Genomic DNA, 14,092 nt, shown 5'->3' with positions numbered 1-14,092 from the left:
AATATAGCCTTTACACATAGAGATTCTTAGAATTGAATAAGGAAATATAGAACCCTCCTCCCAAATGAAAACTAGGCAAAAAAACATGAGTAAGTAATCACTAAGAATGTCAAATATAGGGCTGGAGACATGGCTCAAAGATTAAGAGCAATGACTGCTCTTCCAGAGGTCCTGAGTTCAATTCAACCACATAGTGGCTCACAACTATCTAAAATGAGATCTGGTATCCTGTTCTGGCCTGCATGAATACATGTGGGCAGAACACTGTATACATAATAAATAAATAAATCGAAAGAAAGAAAGAACGAAAGAAAGAACAAAAGAAAGAAAGAAAGAAAGAAAGAAAGAAAGAAAGAAAGAAAGAGAGAGAGAGTGCTGTGGGATGGTCTGTATGTCAAATGCGTTGCTCTGATTGGTTAAAATAAATAAAGTGCTGATTGGCCAGTAGCCAGGCAGGAAGGATAGGGTAGGCGGGACAAGGAGGAGGACAAGGCTGGGAACAGGAAGGCTGGGAGGAGACACTGCCAGCCGCTGCCAGGTGAAGCACAAGCCATGTGGCAAAGTATAGACTAACAAGCAGCCTGCCATGGCCATACAGTTTGTAAGCAATATAAGTTTCTGTGTGCTTTCTTGGTTGGGTCTGAGTGACTGTGGGACTGGTGGGTAAGAGAGATTGTCCTGACTGTGGGCCAGGCAGGAAAACTCTAACTACAAGAGAGAAAGAAAAAGAAAGAAAGAAAGAAAGAAAGAAAGAAAGAAAGAAAGAAAGAAAGAGAAGGAAGGAAGGAAGGAAGGAAGGAAGGAAGGAAGGAAGGAAGGAAGGAAGAAAAAGAGAGAAAGAAAAAAGCAAGCCAAATATAAACTAAACCTAGCTGGGTGTGGGGTCATATGCCTTTAATGCCAGCACAGGCAGAGGTGGGTGGATCTCTGTGAGTTCCACAGAGTGAATCCAGGACTGCCAGGGTTGTTACAGAGAAACCCTGTCTTTAAAAACAACAACAATAAACAAACAAACAAAAAAAGAAAAAGAAAACTAAACTTAAATAATGTTATTACTGGCCATTAGGGTGGGAATGTCCTCCTGCCAGAATATAAAGATTCAAATGAATGCTGTCACTCAATTTTAATGAAAGAAGAGAAAATGGCTTTTAAAAGACTAAGGGAGGAAGGGCAGGACCTGAGTAGTGCCTTCCCAGTAGACCAAAGGCTTGAAGCTTCCAGATCATCATTTGTTAGGAGCAGCCTTGCTATGTGTATGTATGTATATATGTATGTGTATATATGTGTATGTATGTATGTGTATATATGTGTATGTATGTGTTTGTGTATATATATGTGTGTGTGTACATGTGTATGTATGTGTGTATATATGTGTATGTGTGTATATGTGTTTGTATATATGTATTATGTGTACATATGTATGTGTGTGTGTGTATATATATCCCAGGGTGGCCTGGAACTTAGCATTGCTTCAGCCTCCAAAGTGTGGGCCTGTCAGGCACAGGTTATCATGTTCAGCACGCGTTATCATGTTCAGTTTAAAACATTCCCTCTCTTACTCTATGTGTATGTGTGTGTGTGTGTGTGTGTGTGTGTGTGTGTGTGTATACTTTAAAAAAATTAGGGGGTTGGGTATTTAGCTCAATGGTAGAGCACTTGCCTAGCAAGCGCAAGACCCTGGGTTCGGTCCTCAGCTCTGAAAAAAAAATTTTAAATTCAGTTACATTTCACTCTGGACCAGAATCTAACTCATGGTGGACAAGCACTCTGCTTCTGGGATAATTCCACAGCCTGGAGCTTCCAACTCCTGTGACACTGCTTAGAGAAATTTATCCTTAAAAAGAGTGAAGGGCTGAGGATATGGCTCAGTGGGTGAAGTCATGCACACAAGCATGAGAACCTGAGTTCAAAGCTGCAGCATTCACATCAAAGTCAGGTGTGGTAGCATGTGTCTGTAATGTTGGTGTTGGGAGGTGTAGACAGGCAGATCCTGGGCTTGCTAACCATCCAGTCTAGCCAATCACTGAGTTCTAGATTTAGCTAGAAATTTTCTCTCAAAAAAAAGTGGAAAAAACAGAGAAAGATACTCGGCATTGACTTCTGGCCTCCACATAAGCACAGGCAAGAACATGTGCACATATGCATATCACACACACACACACACACACACACGCACACGCACACGCACACGCACACGCACACGCACACGCACACGCACACAGAATTAGGGATATATATGAATATAAGAGTGAGAGGTAGACAGATCTCTGTGAGTGTGAGGCTAGCCTAGCTATATAGTGAGACATGGTCTTAAAAAAAAAAGATCAGTACAATGGTGTAAATAACCAACATTAGAAAAGGTAACTCTACTTTACAGAGCATGAGACCAACATCTGCATGGCCCATTGGCATAGCCACTTCTCTGACAGAGATCTTATTCTGCATCTTCTAAAAGCATGCAAATGGAAGGGTGTCCATATGGGATATGGGATGCGAGATACGCAATGACATACCAGATTATCTGCTGAGGATAGTGACTGCCTGTCGTCGGCTATGCCATTGGTCTGTGAGTTTTCATCAACTCCTGGCTGAACAGCGTATTCCTGGCACTCTAGGGCACCCAGGACTCGGTCGGGCTCCGTCAGACCATGTTTTTCTGCTGCTTCTTAAGACATAAGTGCAAAGTCATTGCCCAGTGAGCATACCCCAGAAGGCTGCCTGAACCAGACATGCCTCACAGACTCAGTACCACATGCCCCTTCTTCCCCTAGCCCCCCACAACACAGCGGTGCTTAAGTTTCCTGCCTGACTCTTATCTACAAGCTCACTGTCAGGACCACAGTAGTGCATAACTCCCTGAAGGGGTTCACTCACAACCCCTGCAAAGCTGTGGATGCAATAGCCCTGCCCACCCCTCCACTTCTGAAAAAGACTAGAAGTAGCAAAACATGAAAACAAAGATTTTACTTAAAGGGTTAGGGTTAGTGACACAAGAATTAAGACCAAAAACCAAAAAAACTTAGTCACAAGGAAAAACAGATTTGAGCTTCCTGGAAATCATGTAAAAAACAGAAATTACACAAATTTCATCATTCAACTAAAGAAAACATATCTGATACCAAGCAAAACAACGAATATGAGAGGAATCTGTTACATATCTCTTCTTATATGCATGGGACATTGAAGAACTTAATAATCAGTCTTTAAAATATGTTTTTTTGTTTTTGTTTTTTTTTTTTTTTTGAGCTGAGGATCGAACCCAGGACCTTGGGCTTGCTAGGCAAGCGCTCTACCACTGAGCTAAATCCCCAACCCTTGTTTTTGTTTTTTGAGACAGGGTTTCTCTGTATAACAACCCTAGCTGTCCTGGAACTCACTCTGTAGACCAGGCTGGCCTCAAAATCAGAGCTCCACCTGCCTCTGCCTCCTGAGTGCTGGGATTAAAGGCGTGTACCATTATACGTGGCTTCAAAATGTTTTTCTAAACAGAAAATATTTTAAAATTTTACTTATTTATTGTGGGGGGGGTAGCAGAGGACAACTGTGAGAGTCAGCCTCTCCTTCCACTATGTGGGTCTCAGGGACTGCACCTAAGTCCTCAGGCTTGGTGGCGATACACCTTTCCCTGCTAAAGGATCTCAATGGCCAGCCACAGTTTTATAAAACATATATTTACTTCACATGTTATTGACCCAATGTTGCTACATGATAGGCTGAGGTGTGATGGGCAAACAGGGACTGTATGACAGATGGCATGGGCTACTGCTGCTCTTTAAAGGCCTTGCTACAGAGCTAAATAAGTGCTGGGCTCTCTGGAAGAGCTTGGCTGCACTCTAGTTAACAAAATGAAGGCTCAGAGATGTGGCTTTCCAACTATGACATCAGAATGAGATGTAACTCAGTGGCACTGTGGCATGTGTAATTGAATCCAGGCCCTGGATTCAATGTCCAGCCTGGAACTCACTATGGGTTCTCCTGCCTCAGTCTCCTAAGTGTGGAGGATAGGCATGGGCCACAACACTCCTATAGCAATGAATGTAAACCATGTCCCAGTGTGGACACATACATATAAACAACTCTCAACATTTTATTAAAAAGAATGAACATTTCCATGCCTCACATAATCAACTACATAATCATTTGTGTTCTACTATGTCTTTCATTTAAAAAATGACAATTGCAACCTGCTACTATTTTTTAAAAATTTCTTATCCAATTAAGAGCAGTGGAACAGTGTTCAACATGCAGCCACTGACTGAGTTTGGGGCAAAGACAAAGGAAACAGCATCAAGGCTAGCACATAAGCTGACCAGCACTGAGCACACCATGAGAGGTGGGACTAGAGGCTCCTAATGAGCACCACTTCCTTAACACCCACTGCTGTGTGGATTGCACACATAAACATCTGCCTTGATATCTTAGCAGCTCTGATGCAGAAGACACATGGAGTGGACCCCTCTGTCTCCAGGTAGAGCATCTAATACTCCTCCACTGTAGACCACGGTCCCTCACCTCAACCTAGACAGAACAAAACCAATTACTGTGACCAGATCATAGCTGTGTGCCAAGTGCAGGCTGGGAGGCAGCAGCAACTCAAGTTTCCAAGAGCTCCCTGAGTTCACTGAGGAGAACCCTTAACCAGATGCTTCCTGAGGGGCTCCACGAAGGAGGAAGCATGAGGAAAGGCAGGGCTGTCCACTCACCTTTCACAACAGATGTGACCACATCCTCTAAGATGTCCTTCACCACTTCCTGGGCTCCATCATCAGTGTCTGTATACACCCCAAACACGAACACACACAGGGTGTTTCCAGGAGAAAGGAAGGAAGGAGAAGGAGATTATGGCAATGCCTTCTAGAGTCCCACTCTAGAGGGCAAAGGTGCAAATGTGTTCCCTCCACCACCAAATCTGCAAGCAGAGAGGACCCCTCAGATGCAGCAGTCAAGGGAAGGATCTGCTAGGATTTCAAGTTTCACTCTCGGGAGCACTGAACCCCTGTCCTGACCCTTCTCCCTCCTAAGACCAGCTGCTCAGCCCAGGCCACCCCATCCCAAACCTTGAGCAAGAGCTGCTCTGCATCCTGGCATAACTAAGGATGGGTTTCTCTGTGCCTGCACCAAGCTCCTGACCATGGAGCTCTGGCGAGTGCCATGTTAGGCTCCCTGAGTCAAGCCTGCCTAGAATTCAGCATGAGCTTTCTAACCTGATACTTGAGGACTGACTACATTTCAGATGAAATTATTCTGCCAAGTGGCAAAAGGCCCAACATCTCTAACTATTAATTGCTTATTTTTTAGAAAATCAGTCCCAGAGAAGAGCTTACGGAGTGAACAAGTCCAACTAGATATGTGGAAGTGACATCAGAGGTCAGAAAACACTGCCCTGAGCAAAAGCCACCAATCATCTTGAATGAGCAACACCAAAGAGTGGGAGAGTGCTTGCCTCAGTGAGGACTCTCAGTTCGCCGTCACTTCTGCCAGATCTGGGCTTGGTCTTGGAGGTTCTGAGGAACAGTGCTAAGTATTTTCACTTTCAACTGTCACTGAACACCCATAACCAAATCCACCTGAGTGAGATTACTGACTGACATCATATCCTTTTCATGGAGAGCAAAAAAGAACCTGAATGGAAACCGAGAAGTGACCCAGCTAAAACCAAAATCTTCTAAATTCATTTCTTTACCTCAAAACTATGATTTAAACTGGATTATAGTTCCTCAAATCTCTGTTTGAGTTTTGTTTTGTTTTGCTTTTTTTCCTGGAGCTGAGGATCGAACCCAGGGCCTTGTACTTGCTAGGCAAACACTCTACCACTGAGCTGAATCCCCAACACTTCTGTTTTGAGTTTTTACAGCATCCTTCATGACCTTTGTCCCATTGATGCTCCACTTATATCATCACATATGCAACGACATTCAATTTACCTTAAACAATGAATCCCACAAATATCAATGTAAAAGGTGCTAATTATACAGTAGCAATACATATTGAAGTAAGTGTGTAACTATTAAAATACAAATTGCTCACTTACCAGCCATATAATCATCTACACCATGATCTGTAAACATTAAGGCTAGATATTTCAGATCTGGCTTTTCCCCTTTCTGGTACTGAGGATTGAACCAGGACCTCACATATTGAACAAATGCTCTACCATGGAGCTCCACTCCAGCCCATAACTAGGTATTTCTAAGATCCTGTTTAGTCTCTCTAGGCATTTAGCTCAGTGGTAGAGCGCTTCCCTAACAAGCCCAAGGCCCTGGGTTTGATCCTCAGCTCAAAAAAACAACAACAACAACAAAAAAAAAAACATGTTTAGTTCCAACACACTGATGCAAGGACTTCATAAAATTATGCTGATCATTTCTAGTCTGTGCTGTCTGCTTCACAGTACCCTGTTCACATTCAACCCCCCAGAGACATGGAGTCATGTTATTAGAGGCTCAGGTGGCTCAGTGTGACCAGAGGCCATAGAGTGATGACTGACATAAGCAGGCTTGCAGGTGTGTGTTGTTTAACTGTGACTGCTCATAAGGCTTTGAATCATCTGCTAATGATGGTTAACTGAATGACTGCTCAGCAAGTAGCATATCTGGCTTCTATTAAAAACCTCAACCCAGGTTAGGTGGTGGTAGTACACACCTTTAATCCCAGCACTTGGGAGGCAGAAGCAAGTAGATATCAGTGAGTTTGAGGCCAGCCTGGTCTACAAATTGAGTGCCAGGACAGCCAGGGCTCTTACACAGAGAAATCCTGTCTCAAAAAACAAACAAAACAAAAAAAAAAAAAAAAAAAAAAAAAAAAGAAAGAAAAGAAAAAAACAAAAAACCCTGAAGCCAAAGGTGGTGATGGTGCATGCCTTTAATGCCAGCACTAGGGAGGCAGAGGCAGGTGGATCTCTGTGAGTTCCAGGCCAGCCTGGGCTACAGAGTGAGTTCTAGGACAGCCAGCAGTGTTATAGAGAAATTCTGTCTTGAAAAAACAAAGACAAAGAAACAAAAAACCCAGACCAAAACAACAACAAAGAAAACCAACTAAATCCAGGCCAAGCATGGTGACTCAATCCCAGTATTCAGTAGGCAGAGGTAGGTTGACCCCTGTGAGTGCGAGGCCAGACTGGTTCATATATCAAGTTCCAGAACAGTTAGGGCTACATAGTGAGACCCAGTCTCAGGAGGAAGAGAGAGACTGACTGACTCTATCTCAAAACAAAGAACAGTAAAACTGTCACTGAAGGCAGTCCATCTGCTTCTACCCCTCAAGTGCTTTCCTGTAGCAGATGGATCTCTGGGGGTTCCAGGCCAGCCTGGTCTACATAATAGGTGCCAGAGAAGACAGAGCTAAAAAGTAATACTCTATCCAAGAAAGGAGGAAGAGGAGGCAGGGGGGAGAGAGTGGTAAGAGAAAGAGAAGAAAAAGAAAGCAGCTCTTTTAAAAAGACCAGAGAGAACTGTTTTACATGAAAGTAGATTCAATAGGCACCTAAAGTGAAGGCTCTGGAGATGGTGTGGTTGGCCCACTTCCCAGTGTGGGGATATGAGTCCCTCAAGCTCCCAAGCCTCCATCCCTCACCATAAACACTGAGTGAGTGTGCTGGGAGAAGTCATCCATGCACCTCCTAAGGAGGACTGCTCACTCCTGTCACCTATCTGGCCCCAGAGACTAAATCCAAAATGAAAATTTCCAACTAACCAAATAGAAAGTACTTCAAATTAGCTACAGTCTTCACTATTTTTCATTTCCAAAAAGAACAGTAAAATGTCCACATCAACATGGACCTCCCTTTCCTCACTGCAGATTTTCCACTGAAATAGCAGCAGGATTTTCTGAGTCTTCCTATTATTCCTCTCACTGTAGACTGGCAAGGGTACAGGCTGGACCTATAACTGTCCCTGTGCCAACACAACAGTTGGCTCTATATCCATAGGCTCCACACCCACAGAACCAACGAAATGCAGGGAAAACACATCTGTACAAACATGCAGAGCTACCCCCACCATCATCACTGCCAAACAATACAGTTCACCATCTGCACAGCACTGACTTGTACAGGGCAGCCTGATTCATGAACAGGAGAGTCAAGCTAACAAAAGGAAGGACGACGACACACCATGCTCTTTATCACCATGACAGACAGCTACAAGGCCATCACCAGATAACCACACTTCCCTCCCTGACCTTGGCCCAGGACTGTTAGTCAAAATAAAACTCTTTTCTTTATAACTTAAAAAACTAAGCTGGGTGGTAGCATCATCAGTCCTGGACCTGAAGCAGAGATGACATCAGCTGAAAAGAGAGGGCAGATACGCGGTGTAGAGCAAAGAATGTGAGAAGCATTAGAACCACCCAGAAAGACAAGGTCTTGAAAGCTAAAGACTTTTGGATCTGGTTCAGACCATTGGCTCAAGAGGAGGTGCAGTTATTCCTAAGTCATCACCATTTTAATGCTTAATAAATCATTTATTGTCTGATTATAACCAAGTCTGGCATATTATTTTGTTTAAAAGTGGAAACAAAGCTGGGCAGTGGTGGCACACACCTTTAATCTCAGCACTCAGGAGGCAGAGGCAGGAGGATCTCTGTGAGTTGGAAGCCAGTCTGGTGTACAAAGTGAGTTCCAGGAAAGGTACCAAAACTACACAGAGAAATCCTGTCTTGAGAAAGAAAAAAAAAAAAAAAACAAAAACAAACAAACAAAAAAAAACCAAAACAAACAAACAAAAGCCTGACTTCATGAGTTCTACCCTCAGGAGAGAACTGACTCCCACAAGTTGTTGTCTAAGTGCTCTAGGTGTCCTGTGACACATGCATATCCATGCTCATACACAAGTGCACACAAATTCCAGGACTTCCATCAGACCTCACTGGCCATGCCCATGTAATAAGGGGAAGGGGAGGCCAAAAAAAGGCCCAGAATAGACAAGCTGCTCCCAGGGCTTTCCCACACTTCCCAGTGTGTCCCACAAGCCCAGAAAGTGCCCACTCACCCCTGGAAGTCTCGGCTGAACTAGAGAATGATGAGCCTCTTTCTTGGTGAGCCTCTCCATTTTCTGAGCTCAATTTCCCTAGGCCGCTCCTGGCATGATCACCATTGGGCAATTCTGTTTTTTCAGGAGTCGTTGGTTTGCTCTGGGCCTGGCTCTGCTTCAATCGGCTGAATTTAGGAGATCCTGCTGTGGCCTGGATCACAGGGGACTGAGGTTTAGACTGGATTGGTTTTTCCAATTCTCTGGCCTCCTGTAACTAAAACACAATAAAGAAGGAGTCCATCTAAATGGTTCTAGCATTTTAGTAAGAAACAAAAATTACAGCAGACTATTGCTTTAAAAATTTTCAACCAGCTAATAAAACTTTTGGGCTGTTTTCCTGGGTGCTGGGGTTAAACCTAGGGCCGTGTGTATACTAGGGAAGGGCTCTTCAACTACGCTCTATTCTCAGCCCAGTAAAAGTTTAAAAGGAAGTCAGACTACAGCACACTTAGAATGTGGTGACCACACCTGAAAACCCATGTTCAAGTCGCCCTCTGGCTTTAAAATAGGAAGTCTCAGGGAAGGATAAACTTTCAAGTGTCAGTGGCCCTGTACACGCATGAGCTGATATCAGCAGAACATGTGGCCAGCCCAGCTGTCACTCACCACTTGATTTTCCATGCGGGTAAAGATGACATTCAGCATCTGGGTAAGCGTGGCCTTGGCGGTGGTTTGATTGATGAGGTTTTTGCTGGCCAGGTAGATATTGTAGCATGTCCTCACTGTCTGCAGGATAGTGCCTTCGTGGATTTCAATGTGTGGGGAAGTCACTGCAGTCAGAAGAGCCTGAGATAGGGCAGAAATGGTCACCTTCCAGAATGCCCATGTCCCCCTGGCCAAACTTTTCTAGAATAGATAAGGTGTCTTGAAACTTGTTATATACAGGCTGGCCTCAAACTTTTGGCAATCCTCCTACCTCTGTCTCCCAGGTGCTAAGATCACATATGTGCACTAACACACACAGCCTGACTTTTTTAAATTCTCAGATGGTCCTGCAAAATCATGTGGATAATTAGTACCCAGATTCCTATTATTTGGGATTTAAAAAGCAATTGCTAATTCCCTAAATTCACATCATTTGAAGTAATTAAACTGTGTTGAAGTAGGTATTCTAGTGGCTAGTTAAAATTTTTTTTAAATTTATTTATTTATTATATACACAATGTTCTGCCTGCAAATATGGCTGCAGGCCAGAAGAGGGCACCAGATCTCATTACAGATGGTTGTGAGGCACCATGTGGTTGCAGGCAATTGAACTCAGGACCTTTGGAAGAGCAGTCAGTGCTCTTAACTGCTGAGCCATCTCTCCAGCCCCTCCCCCCAGCCTTTTTTTTTTTTTTTTTTTTTTTTTTGGTTTTTCGAGACAGGGTTTCTCTGTGTAGCTTTGCGCCTTTCCTGGAACTCTCTTGGTGGCCTTTAAATCTAGTATTTAGGAGGTAGAGGCAGATGGATCTCTGAGTTTGAGGACAGCCTGGTCTACAGAGTGAGTTCCAGGATGGCCAGGGCTACACAGAGAAACCCTGTCTTGAAAAACTAAAATTAAAACAACAACAACAACAAGGCTGGGTGGCGGTGGCGGTGGCGGTGGCGGCAGCGGCGGCGGCGGCGCACGCCTTTAATCCCAGCACTAGGGAGTCAGAGCCAGGTGGATCTCTGTGGGTTCAAGGCCAGTCTGGTCTACAGAGTGAGTTCCAGGACAGGATCCAAAGCTACACAGGGAAATCCTGTCTTGAAAAAACCAAAAACCAAACCAACCAACAAACAAAAACCCACAAAAAACAAACCCTGAATATTCTGAATATTAATATTGGTTGATAAACACTAAAATGAAAACTAGACCCTTCCCTCACAAAACAGAACCCCCTGATTTCACCCACAGGAATCCTGAGTACCAATACACTGACGGCTTCCAGTTTCCCACCCAGCTGAGACACTGGGACCTAAGATCTGCAAGGATGCCTTCATCCATCCCTCCCACTTCCTGACACACTAGTGGTAGCAGCTCATGTCAAGCCCTTCCTGACATTAAACATGGAACAGGGAAGAGCTGGGGAGACGAGAGACAGGAGCGGGTTCTGGCGTTAGAGTACCAATGCAGACCTGCAGAGCAAAGGGTTGGCTGGAACCCTGAATCCCCAGCGAATCTTAAGCAATGAGTTCATAGGAGATTATAGCACTGTTGGGACTGTCTACAGGGACCCACCTGGTCCCACTCCTCTGGGCCTGTTGCATGCTCATGAATCATGATGCTAACAGAGCTCTAAGTAACCCTTCCACTCCTCCGTTCCAGCCCAGTATCACCCAGCCAACATTCGGTAAATGAAAAGCCCACATCCCCAAACCCAGACCATGCAAACAGAAACACCTTAATTATTTGTAGCTGAACCCCTTCATCCGTCTGAGGGCCCTGAAAACAATTGCAAATGGTTTCAACAATCCTGTCGATCAGCCGCTTCCCGGGAGCTCCACTGTCAGGGGCGTTGCCAGTGATGTGCCCATATGCGATGAGTTTCTGCACAAAGAAAAAGCCAAGGTTACAGGTTTCTGCCTGGCTAAATAAGACAGGAGGGATGATGGCCTTGAACTGCTGGCTTCTATGGCAGCAGTTGCTCCCAGGAGCCAGGCAAGTACAGCTGTTCTGAGGACAACTTTACCCATCTCCCAGTGGATGAGCTGCCTTTCAGAGGCTACCTGCCTATGCCACCTTATACTTGACCTGGACCTTGGCACAGAGAGAGATCCATGAGACAAAGGTCAGGGTGAGCTCTATACCTGGCTGAAATTCAGAATCATCCAGAGGAGCCCATAAAATGCAGTCTCCTGGACCTCAACTCAGACCTACTGAACTGGAAGTTACAGGGCAGAAGCTCAGAATCTGTTTTTTTGTTTTTTCTAACTGTCCAGGTTACTCTAAAGGTCAGCCCGACATAAGGTCCAGACTTCTAAGGCACACTGTACTTTCAGGGAGCTGTTGTTCTGTTTGAAGTTGTGCTTCCTGCCTTTGCCTACACAGGTAGACAAGTGCTCCTGAGGTCACCCACAGAGCAACCACCAGAGTACTAGGACGGTGGAAGCCTGCAGAAGCTTGCAACATTTCTGAGTGACTTTCTCCACCACTAGCTACAAAGCACCTTTATTTAGTAAGCATAAAAAGATTAAGAGTGGCTTAGGCCGGGCGGTGGTGGCGCACACCTTTAACCCCAGCACTCGGGAGGCAGAGGCAGGCGGAGCTCTGTGAGTCTGAGGCCAGCCTGGGCTACAGAGTGAGTTCCAGGACAGCCAAGGGTACACAGAGAAACCCTGCCTCAAAAGAGAGAGAGGCGTAAAGCAGAAACACAGGACACAATGGTATGACAGAAGGAATAGACTGCCTGCCCCCTCGATGTTCAAGCCCAATTCTGAGACCCAGAAGGAAGCAGGTGGAGTGGAGGACAAGCCAGAATTCACCCTGACCTGGACCTGCTGCTGCTGGTCAGGCTCCTGAGAGGGTGGGGCTAACTTTGGCTAAACAAAGGCCAAGTTCTGACACTGCTTCTCCCTCTTGACATTAGGATTCAAGTTCTGTCATGAGCACTATGATATGAGTGGATGAGTTACAACTCCCAAAATAACAATGTTGGAAAAGAGATTCTCTGGGACCAGAAAGCAGCTTGCTGCTTCAGAATCATGACTGGGTTCCATCCCGAGCACCAAAAAAGAGAAAACGGGCTTCCAGTTAAACATGGTTACACAGGCTTATAATCCCAGCATCTGGGAAGTTGAGGCAGAAAGATTATGAATTTGGTGCTGGCAAGATCAGCTAGGCTGTCAAAACCCAAAATAGGGCCAGGTGTGATGGTCGCACGCTTTGAATCCCAGCACCTGGAAGACAGAGGCATTCAGATCTCTGGCCTATGTAACAAGTTCCATACGAAGGAAAAGATGAGACCCTGTCTGAAAAATAATAATATTAAATAGTTAACTTTAATTAAGGGCGGGGATAGCTCAGTCATTAAGTGCTTGCCATGCTTACATGAAGACCTGAGTTTGATCCCCAGCAAAATCCAGGTATAGTGGTTGACACGCCTTTGTAATTCCAGTGCCAGGAGGTGGGGACAGGCAGGTCCCTGAGGCTGGCCAGCCTCACCTTACTACTGAGCCCCAGCTGCCTGTGAGAGACCCTGTCTCAAAATCCAAGTAGATAGCTCCCAAAGAGCAACCTGAGGATCATCTCCTGCCTATGCATATACATATATCCAATACATATGCACGCCCTACCATGAACACACACAAAACCAACCAACAAAAAGAGATAAAACACAACATCTGTGACATAAACTGACAACCCAGGCCAATCATTTCCTGTAGGTCTCATTAGGAGTTAAAGAAAATGCCATTCTATTTTTTTTAACTTTTTTTTTCTTTTGAGACAGACTTATATATACTAGAACTTGAACTTCCAATCCTCCCAATACTCCCGATTCTCCTGATCCTCCTGATCCTCCCTATCCTCCGGCCTCTATCTCCTGAATGCTGGGATTACAGGTGTGCATCACCATGCCTTCTATGCTGTGCTGGAGACTAAATCCAGGATATCATGCAAGTAGACAAGCATTCTACCAGCTGAGTCAAATCACTAGCATTAATTTTTAAAAATTATTTATTGGCTAGATGGTGGTGGTGGCACATGACTTTAATCCCAGCAACTGGGTCAGTTCCAGGCCAGTCTGGTCTACAGAGCAAGTTTCAGGACAGTGAAATCCTGTCTTGAAAAAAGAAAAGTATTTTATTGTTATTTTTTATGTGTATGGATGCTTTGCCTACATGTATGTCTGTGCATCATGTACATGCCTGGTACCTGTGGAGGCCAGAAGAGGGCATCGGATCCCCTGGAACTGGAGCTACAGACAGTTGTGAGCTGCCATGTGGGTGCTGGGAATTGAACCTGGGTCCTCTGGCAGAGCAGGCAGCTCTTAACTACCAAGACATCTCTCTGTCCCCATTGTAACAGAAAGGGTCTCACTGTGTAGTCCTTCCTGGCCTCTGCCTCACACAATTCCACCTTTCTCTGCCTCTACACATGA

General features: G+C 44.8%; 1 protein-coding gene across 2 annotated transcripts in view; it reads right to left on the bottom strand.

Annotated features, from left to right (window-relative positions):
- Arfgef2 (ADP ribosylation factor guanine nucleotide exchange factor 2) overlaps positions 1-14,092 on the bottom strand; it is an 86,333-nt gene that overhangs the window by 52,801 nt on the left and 19,440 nt on the right. Inside the window, exons 4-8 of one of the 2 annotated variants that reach the window (XM_036183380.1) lie at positions 11,395-11,541; positions 9,636-9,815; positions 8,988-9,243; positions 4,704-4,772; positions 2,514-2,665 (exon numbers count right to left, since the gene is read on the bottom strand). In XM_036183380.1, coding sequence (XP_036039273.1) covers positions 2,514-2,665; positions 4,704-4,772; positions 8,988-9,243; positions 9,636-9,815; positions 11,395-11,541 — 804 coding nt within the window. The remainder of the gene's footprint in view (positions 1-2,513; positions 2,666-4,703; positions 4,773-8,987; positions 9,244-9,635; positions 9,816-11,394; positions 11,542-14,092) is intronic. The other variant, XM_036183381.1, reaches the window with a different exon arrangement.

Source organism: Onychomys torridus, chromosome 4 (genome assembly GCF_903995425.1).
Source record: "Onychomys torridus chromosome 4, mOncTor1.1, whole genome shotgun sequence".
Taxonomy (NCBI): Eukaryota; Metazoa; Chordata; class Mammalia; order Rodentia; family Cricetidae; genus Onychomys; species Onychomys torridus.
This window is presented reverse-complemented; position numbering and strand designations above follow the sequence as displayed.